At 41.0% G+C, this 16,273-nt stretch overlaps 1 protein-coding gene across 1 annotated transcript; it reads right to left on the bottom strand.

The window, feature by feature from the left end:
- Positions 1-2,834: 2,834 nt before the first annotated feature.
- On the bottom strand, positions 2,835-6,399 carry LOC308093518 (MARVEL domain-containing protein 2-like; the record flags this gene model as incomplete). The annotated part of the gene is made up of 5 exons (XM_080439855.1): positions 2,835-3,071; positions 3,452-3,502; positions 3,785-3,956; positions 4,392-4,600; positions 5,290-6,399. 5 exons carry the CDS (start codon positions 6,397-6,399, stop codon positions 2,955-2,957), a joined length of 1,659 nt encoding a protein of 552 aa, XP_080295981.1. The 3' UTR covers positions 2,835-2,954.
- Between the last annotated feature and the right edge of the window lie 9,874 nt (positions 6,400-16,273).

Raw genomic sequence — 16,273 nt, 5'->3', positions numbered from 1 at the left:
CATTCAGCAGTGGTGTAAAGTAACTAAGTACATTTACTCAAGTACTGTACTTGAGTACAATTTTGAGGTATTTTTTTTACTTTACTGGAGTATTTCCAATTTTCTGTACTTTTACTTCTACTCCTCTTGCCTGCATCTCAGAGGCAAATATTGTACTACAATTATTTGAAAACTTAAAATGACTAATTACTTTGTAGATTTTGATTATTATTACAAAACATACATTACCCACTTCAGCCCTATATACATTTTGGCCATTTGAAAATAGCTGATCTACAAGCTCACAATGCGTTAACTTGTGATGCGAGGCATTGTGAGCTTGTAGATCTACTATTTTCAAAATATTTTTGTAGTGTTTGAAAACTTGTGAAATGGGACATTCTGCGTAATGACTATACTTTCTACTTTTGGTACAGTACATTTTGATACCAATACTTTTATACTTTTACTCAAGTACATTTTTAACAGAGTATTTCTACATTGCAGTATTGCTACTTTTACTTAAGTAAAATATCTGAATACTCCCATCACTGGAAATAAGCCAAATGATGAAACACACACTCTTTTCTGCTCTATTTCTCAACTCTCTTGCACACGTGGCACACAAACGTGCATATGAAAACGCACCGACACGCACGCAGGGTTTTCTTCTCACCCATACAGCCAGGGTACAGTGAATAATTCAGAAGCTGAACTAGACACATTCATGAAAGGCTACCACACATCAAAGCTATAGCCGAATTGGAAATTCCAGTTATTCATCCTTCATACAGCCTGCTCTTCTCTTCTATGGCTCTGTCCACACTGTGTGCTGAATTATGTGCAATTAATCTGAAACCGTGATGAACATTAGAAGCCAGTGGTGGAAAGTAACTCATTACATTTACTCAAGTACTCTATTTAAGTAAAAGAATGTGAGGTACTTTTACTTTCCTTAAGTATTTCCAATTGTCAATACTTATACTCTCCACTATATCTCAGAGGCAAATATTGTTATTTTACTCCACTACAATTATGTGAAAACTTTAGTTACTAGTTACTTATGACTTATATAAATATTATTACAAAACATACATTAACCACTTCTTCAGCCATATATAGATGTCGGCTATTTTCAAATGATTTTATACATTTTGAACATGAAAATGGAAAATTTCTGCATAATATTATAACTTTAAGTACATTTTGATGCTAATACTTTTGAACCTTTACTTAAGTAAATTCTGAATACCAGACTTGTAACAGAGTCTTTCTGCATTGTAATGTTGATACTTTTACTTAAGTAAAAGAAATTGAGTAGGCTACTTCTTCCACCACTGCATAAAAGTCACAGGCTGGCTGTGTTAATTAGCATTCAGAAATTGCCTTTTCAGTCAGATAATTTATATTAAAGGAATTTTCTAAATACATTTAAATATAGGCCTATATATAGCCATTATTTAATTAAAAACAGGTCAATAAGTTATGAGGTTTACCTGTACTAGTCCCAGGCTACTAGCCTGGCTATAATATGGAGATAGATATCTTACCTCTGTGTCTGTGGAAGAGTCCAAGTTTTCAACTTTCTACCTGCTGTGCTGCTGCAATTCTGTTCCCGTCTGCAGCGCGTTGTTCCCGCATTTTATTTTCTCTCAACTCGCACAATTCTACGTTTTCCATAGTTAATTGTAAAACTCTTCCTCTCGATGGAGATTGAATAACGTGTTGGTGTAACCGACTCTATAGCAGACCTGACTTGGGGACCTGTCTGTCTGTCTGTCTGTCCGTCTGTCCTGCACCTCACTGTTGTCTGCGATATGCCGCGCAAGACATAAGACTACGTAATGATTAATGAACTTCTCTAGCCTACCTGACCTGTACCCATGGAGTTATGCCTGTACCTTATTCCATAGGGAAGGTCTAGCCATAGCCTACAGTTTAGCGTCCAGCCTACATACATAGTAGGCTACTAGTAGCTAGACAACTTTTAATCAGTTTGAAATGTTTGCAACACCATAAGGCTAAATATTTTTTTTATACAGGACACATAGGTGGGCACTTGGGACATCTGGGCACCTCGATGTAAAATTGGCTATTTTGTCCAAAACAAAACAAAATATTAGCAAATGCAATATTTAAAAAATGTAGTAAATGAAGTAATGTAAAATAGGCTATACATGATGTGAACATGCACATTACATCATTATCAGACTTAATGTTATCCTTCAACTTCTTGTTGATGCCCCAAAATGACTGGATCAACTCTGGAACTTTTTGTAGCAATTTGTAGCAATTGTAGCAATTGTAAAAATATTAGACCTTATTTTTTTTTATGTTTAAGCATGTTCTAATCATTAACTTTACTTATATTTTCTTTTTACATTTTGGAAACAATAGCCAATTTAACACTGAGGTGCCCACACTTCCTTGGTGCCCACCACCTATCCTCTTACCATTATAGAAAACAAACCACACTACACACCACGTTTTAAAAAATACAATATTTATTAGTTTACAAAAGAAAATCATGTGTGAATCCAAAAATCGAATTGTTAATTTAACAATAAAGTCATGACAATGACTGAATGCATGATTATTTATAGCTTATTCATGAACAAAATGAAATAGTGTATCAGCCTACATTATGGTTCCATAGGTTTAGGTAGGCTTATAATGCTTAATGTGAGTTTGACTTCAAACAGACATCTCTATAAGTTAAAAGTAAAACATTTCTCTTTATTTCCATTATCTTTGATATTTCCACACACTGCGTACCCCTGGGCATATTTATATGCATATAAAATCAATATAAATGCTGATAGTAAAACAGTTTTTCACAAAGGCAAAAGGACATTAGATGATGGAACAGGTGGAGATGAAGGGGATAGGCCGATGAGGTTGTAGAATTGACAGTAGCCTAGATGCTTTCATGTAGGGAGTATGACATAAGAGCAAAATGGCCGTGTGTGATTTCCTCACGTCCGACCCTTTGCCACCGTGTTCTGGTCAAAACTGTGAATCCTCTTTTTGATGTAGCTTAATTTAGCTTTCAGATAGTCGCAGCGCTCTTTCTTCTCCAGGAAGGAAGGGTCCTGTGAGGTCAAACAGAAACAATCTATTGAGAGATGACTACAGTTGCTCAAGCTCTCCATCTCTTTTTTTCTTTCCCATTTTTTTTCATGTTCTGTTGCCTATAGCCTGTTTCTTTCATTAATGCAGATGTGTGAAATTGGAATTCCCAGAGGCCGCCACATTTCATAGTGGCAGGAATATTATCTGCATGGGTGGACAGCCTCATCAAAAAAACAAATAATTACCTGGGTGTTTGGACAACAGTAACAGCTCTAATACATCTCTCGGTTAAATGTTAAAATGATTGCTAAATGATTTTGGAGGCTGTTTCACAGTGAGCAGATTGGGAACGTGAGGTAAATACTGAGCCCCTTGTTCTGTAACTGAATCCATCACTTACACTCTTTTTCTGCTCAAACTTCTTCAGAACTTCCTCAATTCTCCTCTGCTCCTATAGGGAAGACACATAATAATGACGGAACTGAATAGAATAGAATGTGAGCTACAGCACAACATTCATGTAAGTCAAGTTCAACTGATGATCACATGACAATAGTCCAACTAAATAAATTGTACAACTATCAAAGTCTAAAATGTGGTTTTGGCTGGGGTTAATAATAATAAATAACATGAGGAATTAGTCAATTTACGTTACATGACTGCATCCTATTGCCACTTGAACGAAATTATTTATCTTTAAATATCTGATAGTACATGAATATATCTCTCTCACCTCTGTGGTTACACAGTCTCTTGGAAGCTTGGCCATCATGGTGTCTAACTGTCTGAACTTCATCAGGACAGCACTGATTTCCCTGTGGAGCTCCTTGTATTCCTCATACTGGTCATTAAACACTGCTTTGTACATCTCCCTTTCCTCCACAGTGCAGATCTCTGGGTATTTCCTGTAAGATTATGGATACATTGGATAATGTTACTTTTACTAAAGTTAACTGAGAGAGAAAGGGTCAGTATTTTCACTCTCAGAGTCAAATTAACACTGAAGATTTGACTGCGCATCTAAAAGTTGTGTTCCCCTTAGATTTAGCTGGTTGATTTAATACAGCAACATCTATTAAATAACCTGCAGTGTAAAATGTGTGGGTACATAGAGTTACTGTAAGCAAACCTTGACATTTTGAATATTAGTCAACTTTTTAAATACTAATAGCTATTTTTCTTAATTAGCATTCTTCACCCCTTCATTTCAGTGAAGAATGTTAAATGCTGGAGTCATTTTGAGGAAGCAGGGGAACAAATGGACATTATTTTCCCTGCACAATGCAACAAGTGCAAAGCACCAGCTATCAAGGCATCCACTTAAAAAGCTTGACACTCACAAGACATAATCTGCAATGACTTGTGTTTTGGGTACATAGCTGGGAGGAAAAGCTCGGTTCAGGGTAACAGGGTCCTCGTGGAACCTTGTCATGGATGTGTGCAGTTTAACGTGTTTGTTGCTCTCTCTTGGATACCCATCCATCTCATCTTCAAACACAATCCTCTTGGATTTGGTCTGGGCCAACTGGACAGAGGAATAAGGCTCTCCCTGTGGTCAAATTGGAAGAGAAAGGGTAGAAGAATATGGTCAGATCAGCTATGAGACAAAAGTGCACAGATTAGAATGTATCTTATTAGTACATCTAGAGTCTGTGTGTGTGTGCGCGCATGCGTGTAGATTGTGCATTGACCTTGTATGTCACATAAACGCTTAAAACATAAACATTACACATCAAACACAGTACATTCAGCACTGACTTGGAAATTCTTCAGAGTTGTTTTAAACCTATTGTTGACTCAGTCAGTCTCAGCAGCCCTACCTGAATGTGTGTTTTGATGTGTCATATAACTATCCTTAAAATAAACCCTAAGATGACAGACAGGGACTGGCAGTGATGCCACAGCTGCACTTACTGTATAAGTTATATGATGACTCAGCCTTCTGTCTCACACATAATGTGATGTAGGAGGCACTGACTCACAACAACAAAGACTGACTTTCATAATTATAAAAAGGTACAGAAAGAAGCAGGTGCATTATTATAATCAACAGCTTATTTATTTACCCTTTCTTGTCTTTTTTGGGTGCACTCTTGATATGTGGATATCCCCATGGGATTATTGTGGGGTAATGTTAGTTGTCTGTGTGAGTTCAGCTCAGTATGTTTGTCCATGTGTGTATACGTCTATATAATGTACATTTTTCTCACAAATTCCAGAAATGAGACAAATTGTTACCATGTTCCTAATGTGCTCCATCTCCCTGCGTGCAGCCTCATGCCTCCACATCTTCAGACACACCAGGAAGCTCACCAGATACATCAGCATGTTGATGAAGATGAATGCCGTCCCCGCCATCTGGCCCCCATCCACCCGACATAGATTTCCCATGATGGGATTAACGCCTACCGTCATGTAACACAGTCCTCCACGGTTCAGGTCGTTGAGGTACACAATCCCTGCTGACATGTACAGCAGGAACAGGGCTACGTTGGTGAATGCCTCTGTGAGCGGCCACCAGGGAGAGTCCAGGAGAATGGTGCGATAGTACATGGTCATACCCATCACCAGAAGAATCAGGGTTATGACCCAGGAGAGCCCGGCAACAGCCAGGACAAAAGGGGTCATGGGGCCTCGGTAGGAGTATCCAGACATGCCCAAACCGTTATTGTATGCCCCGTTATAGAGTCCGTAGGAGTTGGACCACTCACTGTCTCTCTGGACGTAGGCAATAACGCAGGCAACGACCATGCCTCCAAAGAGAAGTTCTACTCCGGCGAGGAGTCTGAGTAGCCCAGGCCACGATTTAAGATATGAGTACTTCATTCTATAGACCTCCACCTTTTCAGCATAGTACTCAGCAGGATGGATACTGGTTAGCAGCGATTCCTCTGCTGGACGTGGAGGGAACAGGTCATCATCAAAGGGGCTGTCCCTCAATAAAGGCTTTTGAGAGCCGTGGCTGGAGTAGCCCACCGACCCTTCCTGGTTGCCCGAGTGTCTGCGTTCCAGTAGGGGACTGACAGGCGGACTCACTCTGGTGCCATTGGGAAGGACCTTGAACTCATCTCTGGAGCTGCTCTCAAAGTCATGATCAGTGTCATTTCTCTTGACCCATTTCTGTACAACGCTCCCCCATGACTGAGGGAGGAGAGATTTCAGTCTGTTTTTGATGTTCCCATCATTGACACCGCTCTGTTTTGGGGCATGCGGTGGGATGCTGGATATACGGCCAACGGAGTCGCCACCATCATCTGACATGCTGATTGATGTGGGTGCATGATCCACCCATACAGGTACTGGAACATCACTTATGGACGTTCTTCTGTTGGAGAAGGGCTGAACCATACTCACGGAAGGTCTCCCAAATCTGCGCTTTGGACACTTCGTGCAGCGTACTGAATTCCTCAGTTGGCTAATCGAGGAAGGGAGGATTGATGGAGGTCATTTTGTGATGAAGAGGAAAAAACTGGAAAATGGAAAAGAGGCTCATGGTCAGTTTAATGTCTGATTCATACTTGATTGTGCACCGGTATCGTGCCCAGAAATTAGCCGATCTACAAGTGCAAGCTCTCAACGCATTGCACTTCGACACATCGAAAGCTTGTGAATCGGATATCTTTTCACTTTCACATCAAACTAGATCAGACTCTTGATCATGAGTGCAGAGGTAGCTGTATTTACACACATTCAAATGTGTCATTGGAAATGTACAATATAAGAGTACATACTGTAGCTATGCCCTCTATATACCATGTCATATATAGCTTTGAGTTGCGATGTTTAAAATAACAGAGTCAATTTTGTGAGAGACTGCTCTCCTCCTACACTCTTGGATAAAGCATGCTGTAATGGTACACAATAGCCGCTCCTCTGACTGAGATACTAAGAAAAACCCATTCATCACATTGTGCAGTCAATGTCAGAAATAGTTTAAGCTCTCTGTGGGAAAGCACACAGCTTTCCTAGCTCCTTGCTCACTCAACTCAGAACAGGAGGCTTTGCACAGTAAGAGAGATCCTAAGTTTCAGCAAGCCAAGCAAATTACAGTGGAGTTTAAACCGTGTACTTTAACTCACCACAGTTTTTAAGTACACACCAGTAACTACAGTCGTACAACAGGTTAAAGTTGAACCATTGTTGATATTGTAATTGTTGTTAAAAAACTGTATATATATATTAAGAAATCAACAGCTTTCTTTACCTCTTTGATGCAGAATCCAATTCTTCACTCTGATCAGGCAGTTGTTGAATTTGTTGTGGAACTGAGGAGCTGCCTGTAAGACAAGAGGAACTGCTATATAAAATGGCTACGCTCTCCACTCCACCAGGCCCACAGAAGCAGGCTCTCAGGTGACTCACTCCTGTTATCAAATTCGCAGTTCCGCACACGCAGGTTTGTTGGCCAGCCTGTGTGTGTGTGTGTGTGTGTGTGTGTGTGTGTGTGTGTGTGTGTGTGTGTGTGTGTGTGTGTGTGTGTGTGTGTGTGTGTGTGTGTGTGTGTGTGTGTGTGTGTGTGTGTGTGTGTGTGTGTGTGTGTGTGTGTGTGTGCATTGAGAGCAGAGGGTGGCTGTGGGAGAGCTTAAACATTAAACCAGCACAGGCCAGAGTGTTGGTGCAGCGGGGAGGCAGGCACTATTCAGCTAATCTGTGGGAGAGAAAGGTCATAAATGTTGTCGTTCAAAAGACAGAAAGCAGTCCTAAACCGATGTGTGTTTTCTCACAACAGGTGATATAGAAGTTCCTCTTTTAGGCTCCTTGATGTTCATGTAGGTTTATTCAAGAACAAGAACAATGCACAGATGGTATCAGCTGTAAAAGTGTAGTAGTAAACTGTAGAAAACCTAGATATGGTGATACAACATATAGGCTCAGCTTTGTTAGAGTAGTTGTTAAAATAGGATGGCTATATAATTGTAAGATATCTAGTTTGCACATGGAGATTATGGTAATCTTAAGTGACAACCATATCAGTCCCAAACTATACATTACCGCCTATATCTAAGATCTACTAAACACCTTTATCTTTACACTATCTATGAATAATTCAATTTCATCTCAACACCGTAGTCATGTTGCAGTTGCAGATGGTCCATTTGAATATTCGTCACTAGAGGGCAGCAAACACTGGTGCTTCTCCCTTAGACTCTCCTGTCTGTCTGTCTGTCTGTCTGTCTGTCTGTCTGTCTGTCTGTCTGTCTGTCTGTCTGTCTGTCTGTCTGTCTGTCTGTCTGTCTGTCTGTCTGTCTGTCTGTCTGTCTGCCTGTCTGTCTGTCTGTCTGTCTGTCTGTCTGTCTGTCTGTCTGTCTGTCTGTCTGTCTGCCTGCCTGCCTATCTGCCTGTCTGTCTGTCTGTCTGTCTGTCTGTCTGTCTGTCTGTCTCTCCCTCCCCCAATTCTGTCTCTCTCCATCCCAATTTCTATCCTTCTCATTCCCCCTCATGCCTTGTCTCATACTGTCACACTTGCCACTTCTCTGCTAGCATTGTGTACGCCACCCATCAGCCATGTTGAGCATCATCTGACCTGACCCTGTTTCTTCATGTAAAGAAGGCCATTGGCATAAAACTAGAACATTTGGAGAGAACAGAATGTAACAGACAGAGAACTCTATTCTCATGGCCCAAGGCCTAATTCCTTGTGGCCCTGGTGACCAAGACTATAGTTCTAGTTTTCTATGCTGCATGTGTTTAAGTTCACCTAGTGTCTCAGGTCATACCGTCATACTAGAATGAAAACCAATCGTACAACCTGGTCCCCAGGACCAGAGTGTAGCACAACTGGTTTAAACTAATAAAAAATGTCATAGTCTCAATTGGAATTATTAGTTTTTTCTATAAACTGTTATCAATTCACCATAATCTAGCTTATCTGTCTGGTGTCATCATATTGCCATCCATAGCACTGAAAGACCTTTTTGTATGTATGTCCTTGGAAGAATGCCTTCTGGCAGGTATGGAACCAACATACTTGTATGTCTCCCACATTATGCTGTACAATACAGTGAGACTGTTTGACTCCGATTTGCCTTTTTACAAATACATATATATTTCCCAGATCTGCTAAACGTCTATGCTAGCGTCAAGGTGTTAAAGGTTCGGTCACAGTGGGTCCATTCCCACAATCATAAACTACCCAAAGTGTACAATGACATGGTTCTTGGCATCTGCTGCATATGCATGCCTAAGTTATGATATGTTGCAAAGACTTAATACCCAAATGACTGTCATGGCAGCACAATTAATACATTCAGGCAGTATAATATCATTATGTGGTATATTCATGTGTTATTACTTACGTAAGATGATACAAATTATGTTTTTTAAATGAAGAGTGATTTCACCCCAAGCAGCACAGATGCCTCATCTGTTTTGTTCTTTGTGAAGCTCTGTCTTTAAGCGTCATCCATGCTGGATAATATGACATCATTCTATGCCAGCAATCTCTCATCAGCTCTACTGATTTTCATGGAGAGAAAGCTCAAGGCAAGGACATATGCAGTGACCCCTCCACCCCCACACACTCTCACTCACATAAGCACAGTACAATACACACACACGCACGCACGCACGCACGCACGCACGCACGCACGCACGCACGCACGCACGCACGCACGCACGCACGCACGCACGCACGCACGCACGCACGCACGCACGCACGCACGCACGCACGCACGCACGCACGCACACACACACACACACACACACACACACACACACACACACACACACACACACACACACACACACACATACACACACATAAACGCACACTCAGCTGTCATGAATGCACTCAGATACATTTACCGCACTCACACAAAGACACACACGGATGCATGCACGTGCACACTCACATGCACCACATGCACATGCACACACACACAAACACACACACACACACACACACACACACGCTCTCAAGTGAGTAGTGAAGCTCACCAGTGGCCTTGCCCTGAAGGTACCTCATCTGGTCTTGTCCTGCGTGTCCTATGCTGACAATGCAGACGAAAACCCAGCTGGGAATAACATAACATATGGTAGGGCACAACACAGATGCATGTGAACATATATGTATGGGTATAAACTTTGTCCATAGATTCATACAATACAACATTGAAGACAGAATGAAAATAGTGAGTGCACAATATTATGATATTGAAATGAATTTTTCAAAGTCAAAGGGTTGTCCTCAGTACTAGTACGCAGGAGTCTTTCTTCCATTGTGTTGTATAAGGCTGTTTTTTAAACCTATGTGTTCCTTTAACACAGGGCTACTCAACTTAAGATGGTTCAGGGGCCACTCAGCAAAATACCAAAAGTCCAAGGGGCCGCCATAAAAATGACGGTCCTATTTTGGATTTTTCGATTTTGTAACACACACTACACATTGTTATTGTTATAAGAAAATGTACATTTTGACATCATATTATTTTCACTGTACCTGTTTATTTTGTGTGTATGTCCAGTGGCATCAGTTCAGCAAAAGCTAAGGTATGGCAAGGTTAGGGTTGCCAACTCCCAGAGATTGAAATAAGGGACACCTATCCTGGGCGCGCAGCAAAGCCGCGCGGCCGAAAAAAATTGGGGGTCAAACCCCCCCAAAAAAACGAAATGCATAGAAAACTATGCATTATACCTGTAACAATTGACACACCTGTATGTATGTCTGTCTGTTTGTTTTTGAAAAAGAAATTTGAACGGAAATTAATATTTTTATCCTGTGCTTAATTTTTTTTTTTTTTTTTTTGACCATGAGGGGGCTGCCAAGATGCTGCGTTGGGGCCGCATGCGGCCCGCGGGTTGAGTAGCGCTGCTTTAACATAACAGAGCATGCTGGTGGTTTCCCGGAATTAATTTAACAGGGTCTCTGACAATTTCCTTTATGAATTTGCACACGCTATCTTTTCCTCCTTTTTTCTCCAAACAACACAATATTCCATCGGAATGAACAGTTTAAATGTCAATACAATTCTTAATAATCAGTCATTAATCACACAGTAGGCTATCAGTGTTTTCTTTCTTATCAGTTCACCAAGAAATATAACCCAGATTGGCCAGGTGGGGGCATTACATTAAAGGTCAAAATGTCCATCACTTAACGCCAACACCTGAACACCATAAATCCGATCAATACAAAACACAAAAAAGATATGTGTCAATCATTGCTCACATGACACCTTATCAGATGTTATGCTAATTAAATGTTTCAGTATTCCACATTTCAAACGACTCACTGTTCAATGTAGTGGTGTTCATTTTGGAGAGTCGGGAAATTCATACACCTGCTGCGTCCCAAAAAGCCCACTTCCCCTCATTTCCAGCCTCAGTGGCACGTTCATGTTGCTGTCTGCCATGATGACTGAGAGTTTTGCAGTCTTCACATAATGAGGTGAAATACAGGACTTTCCCTTATTTTTAACTCTATGGACTTTCCCCATTCAAAGTGTTGAACAAACTACATCATTTTTCAGTTGAAAATATGTCATTTTTGTGATGGAGATACATGTACATGTATCACTGAGGAATACTTGGGGGCACATATCAAGTCTTTTGACTGAATGATTGAATCACTGTCAGTGAGTCACTCATGAGCAAAGCATTGGTTGGCCTAACAACAGACCTACAGAGCCGGTGTCCCTCCAGGCTATGGCATGTAGTCCTTGGTTGGCTTGACAACTAGCTAGCTATTTGCAAATCAATCGTCCCTCCAGGCTATGGGATGTAATGAGGCGAGTTACGTACAAGTCTATGATTCGTGAATGCGCATGTTGGTTGTCTGCCTGAAAGTCAGATACTGCTGCGTAAATTAGCTTTTTGGAGTGTTTTTGGCAACACCTTACATGGTCATTACAGCATCTGCTCATAGCTTGCCTTTGCTGCATGTCACTCCCCAACTCTCCCTCCCTGTTTCCTGTCTCTCTTCACTGTGGACTATCAATCAAAAAAAAAACAACACACACACAAGGTAATGTCTGGTATAAGTCTGGTGTAAAGGGAAGTTTAACACAATAACTTAATGAAGTTGTCACTGCACACATGGGTAACGTTCAGATTCTGCTCCACAAGACAAAGCTTACAAGCCATTTCTCCCATTTCTTCTTTCTTCAGTTAGATCAATTCAAACAACCATAAACAATGCAAGCATACATATACATTTCTGTGTGTGAATATCGACTCCACTACTTGCTTATCGATTCTGTTTACTTCGCCACCATTTGTATTTCACGCCACAACGGTTCAGCATAGTGCCATCATCTGTAAACAGGTGAAACATTCTTGTCTGTGTTTCGGTATGAAAATATGCACCACTTGAACCCCAGCATCCGTATTCTGGGCCTGAGGGAACACTAGCCAAAAGTATGGATTTTTTTTGGTGAAGAGATTTTAGCCTGCCATGGCCAAACTAATATCACTGCGTATATATTAGTCTGGAATCTCTGTGTGTGTGTCACGGTCTGGCTCTTTACCTGTCTATAGAACATCGCAGTTCCCGCCCACTTCCTGGTGCCGGAAGGAAAAACTCAATGCATTTTTCCCATTGACATTTCCAAAAATATTTATATCAATTAATTTAAGCCTAGAATCAAGCCATCCAGGGTCCTGGTGAATCATGACCATAAAACGTATTTTTCTGTGATTTTTTTTATTTTATATTTAATTATATGATATACTATATTTAATAAATACCCTTTGTTTTGCCGTTTTCAAAAAAAAATAATCACAGAATCAAACGTTTTATGGTCATGATTCACCAGGACCCTGGATGGCTTGATTCTAGGCTTAAATTAATTGATATAAATATTTTTGGAAATGTCAATGGGAAAAATGCATTGAGTATTTTGCGGTGGAACCCGGAAGGGGCGGGAACTGCGATGCTCTATTTCTCTCTTTCTGTCCTGTCTCTCTGCCCTGGCCACGCCCACATCATATTCCACCATGCTTCAGTCCCATTTACACACCTGTCTCCAACTGCCTCATCAGCCCAACAGTTACCTTCTCACTCACCTGTGGCAACTTCCCCAATCTGTAAAGCTGGACTCTTTGTATAAAATTCACTACCAGATGGTAACCAATGTTGCTAGTGTGTTGTCCTGATCTCCCTTGGTTATTCCTAGCGTTCCTTGGATTTAAGACTTTGTTTTGCTTGGATTTTGACCTTCTGCCTGTTTTTGGACTTTGATTGTTTCTGCCTGCCCCTTTGGATGTGTTTGCCTTATTTGGACTGCTTGTGTATGCTTTTGACCTCTGCCTACCTCATGTCAATGTAAGCCTCATTCCTTTGTTTGGTCGCTATTAAAAACTTGGAACTTACTCTGCCTATGTTGCCTGCATTTGGGTTCAACAGTACTTTAACACACACCGTGACAGTGTGGAACCTGCATTTCCAAGGGGAAAATTCAAAAAAATACCGCCCCATATTTGCATACTGGGCCCTGATTGGTGCCCCACAACTTCGGGGGCAGAGAAATCCAATCACAACCGAGAGGGGCCAAAAAACGCAGTCCAAGTACAAAGGCAACTCGGGTCCAGTTTACTTTAACTAGAAGGTTTAAGTGGTTAAGGTTTGGCACAGATGTGTGGCTAGAAACGCACCTGGGCTCCATAATATCAGTTAAAGGACACATTAAGGCAGGCTATATTAAAGGACGGTTGTGGTTTCGAATACATAAGAGAATCAAGAAATAATGTATCCCATAGACTAAGCAGTCACTCAATAATTACTAAATCAAATTGTCATTATTGTCATGCCTGTCCCAGGTGAATGTGCAGTATAACACCCAGATACAAGTTTCCCAACAACATTCAATGACAATATTTTGTGCAGCAAACAATGTCAGCAGTGAATCAGTTAGTCATTGTCAGCCAGACAGCCAGTGAGTTTATTTTAAACACATTTACAGAAACAGTGTTGGGCAAGCTACTTTTAAAATGTAGCTTGCTAAGCTACTAGTTCATTTTCATAAAAGTAACTCAGGTACACTAAAAGCTGGAACTGGGAAATTTGGTCTGTAGGTTGCGTTTCTAACTTACTTCGTATTTACAATGGTGTTGATGTGAATCCTCTGCACAGTTTTATAGATGAAGTCCCTGATCCTTTTCTGTATGGGGACATTCTCCTATAGATCAATAGCACGAGTAACTTTGATGGCTGGGATAGGAGTTGATATATAAGATGACACAATTCCAATTTAGACAAGTCACAGAGTGATGTTGTCAGCATTCAATATTACTGTAGGTAGAAGACTAGAGAAAACCATTCTGCAAAATTGAAAAATTTCATGTGTGACTTTTCTGAAAAGGCGAGCAAGATATGATCATAGATCTAAATCAATAGCCTTGGCTAGAGCGATTCTGTCAAGTGGAGGACAAATGCTTTAGAAGCACACACGTGCGTGCGTGCGCACACACACACACACACACACACACACACACACACACACACACACACACACACACACACACACACACACACACACACACACACAGGTTCATGGCTCAAGCCCCGACACATGGCTGAGCCGCTCTAAAATGGGTTCTTTTCACCTTCATTGCAAAATGAAATGGGGAAGCTATGGCAGCCTGCTACAGACAAGCTCATTTGTATCAGCTAAAATCAGACATCTCAGAGAACCGAGAGAGAGAGAGAGAGAGAGAGAGAGAGAGAGAGAGAGAGAGAGAGAGAGAGAGAGAAAGAGATGATGGATGCTGAAATGGAGGACAAAAATAATCCTCATTCTTTGAACAGAAACGGCTCTTCGCCCCTTCCTCTCCAACTCTCAAAAACTGCCCCTTGGATCAATACTCCTATCCTAGCTGATTTCCCACAGTGTATGCCAAACCACGTTAGCAGAAAGTGATAAGGATTGTGTTTAGCATAATGCAGCTGCTAGCAAGTAACCCAGCAGGCAGATAGCAAAGTAGGCACGTAATTCAATAAATGACCCTTTGCTGAATTGTCCCCGAAGGACCTTTTCACACTCCTGGGTGATCCTCCACACCCTGCAATCTCATTCTCGTCCCTTGCCTTTTCAAAGTCAAAGGGTTGTCCTCAGTACTAGTATGCAGGAGCCTTTCTTCCATTGTGTTGGATAAGACTGTTTTTCAAATCTATTCGTTCCTTTAACATAACAGAGGATGCTGGTGGTTTCCCGAACAGCCATACATTCACAGAATTAATTTAACAGGGTCTCTGAGACCCTTTCCTTTATGAATTTGCACACACACTATTATTTTTTCCTTTTTATTTTTTCTCCAAACAGCACAATATTCCATTGGAATGAACAGTTTAAATGTATACATTTACAGGTATCAAAAGCAAGTGTCAATACAATCTTAATAATCAGTGATCCATAGTATTCCATACCATGTGACAGTCATCCCAACACAACAAAGAACTAGAAAATGTGCTCCTCGGAGCACAGGTCTCCGCCAGTACTGTTCCTGATTAATCCTGTCTTACCTATTTATATTACATATTGTCACGTGTCACTTGACCAATGTTATCTTGGCTGATTGAAGGTCACTTCAAAAAAATATAAATGATTTTTTGAAGTGCGTCACCTATTTATAGGTTTTTATTTCATCATGCGTCGCTAGCCAATCAAAGCATTGGTGACAACATATTGTCACGTGTCATGTAAGGCTTGACCAATGTAATGGCTGAGACGGACACACACACGGAAGGACGGAGACGAAAACATACTCTCCACCATACTGGCGGAGACAATGATTAGAAAATCTCCGCCAGGCTGGGTTGCCTATCCAGGCCTGTGTCAGTCGTGGGGTGCAGCCGTCAGGACACGAGGAAGCTACAGGGAAAACTAAAGGTTGTACGACAGATGGTGCAACTGTACAAGCAAAAAAACAAAAAAACAGTTCAATTGAGCATCAAATTGCTTACTCAGGGTGGGACAATGCCAGGTCTCTGCTCTGTATGTAAAGTGTCTTGAGACAACAAGTGTCTTGTGATTTGGTGCTTTGATAAAGTTGAATTGAATTGAATTATCAAATATACACATCAGCTTATACACTGGTCTCACTTTTGGGTCCGGGGACCACCAAGGGTCCAAATGGACCTTAACGGGTCTGTAACTCTGAGAGTGTACACAAGGAACCACATGGACCCGTCTACACTCTCAAAGTTAAATTAACACTGAGGATATTACAGTGTAGATTGTGGTCCAAGAGATGAAAAAAATACATTATATATACAGTATAGATGGGG

Source organism: Gymnoscopelus braueri (genome assembly GCF_963280865.1).
Source record: "Gymnoscopelus braueri genome assembly, chromosome: 10".
NCBI classification, from domain to species: Eukaryota; Metazoa; Chordata; class Actinopteri; order Myctophiformes; family Myctophidae; genus Gymnoscopelus; species Gymnoscopelus braueri.
Note: the sequence above shows the minus strand (reverse complement) of the source record. Positions and strands in the feature narration are given on the sequence as shown.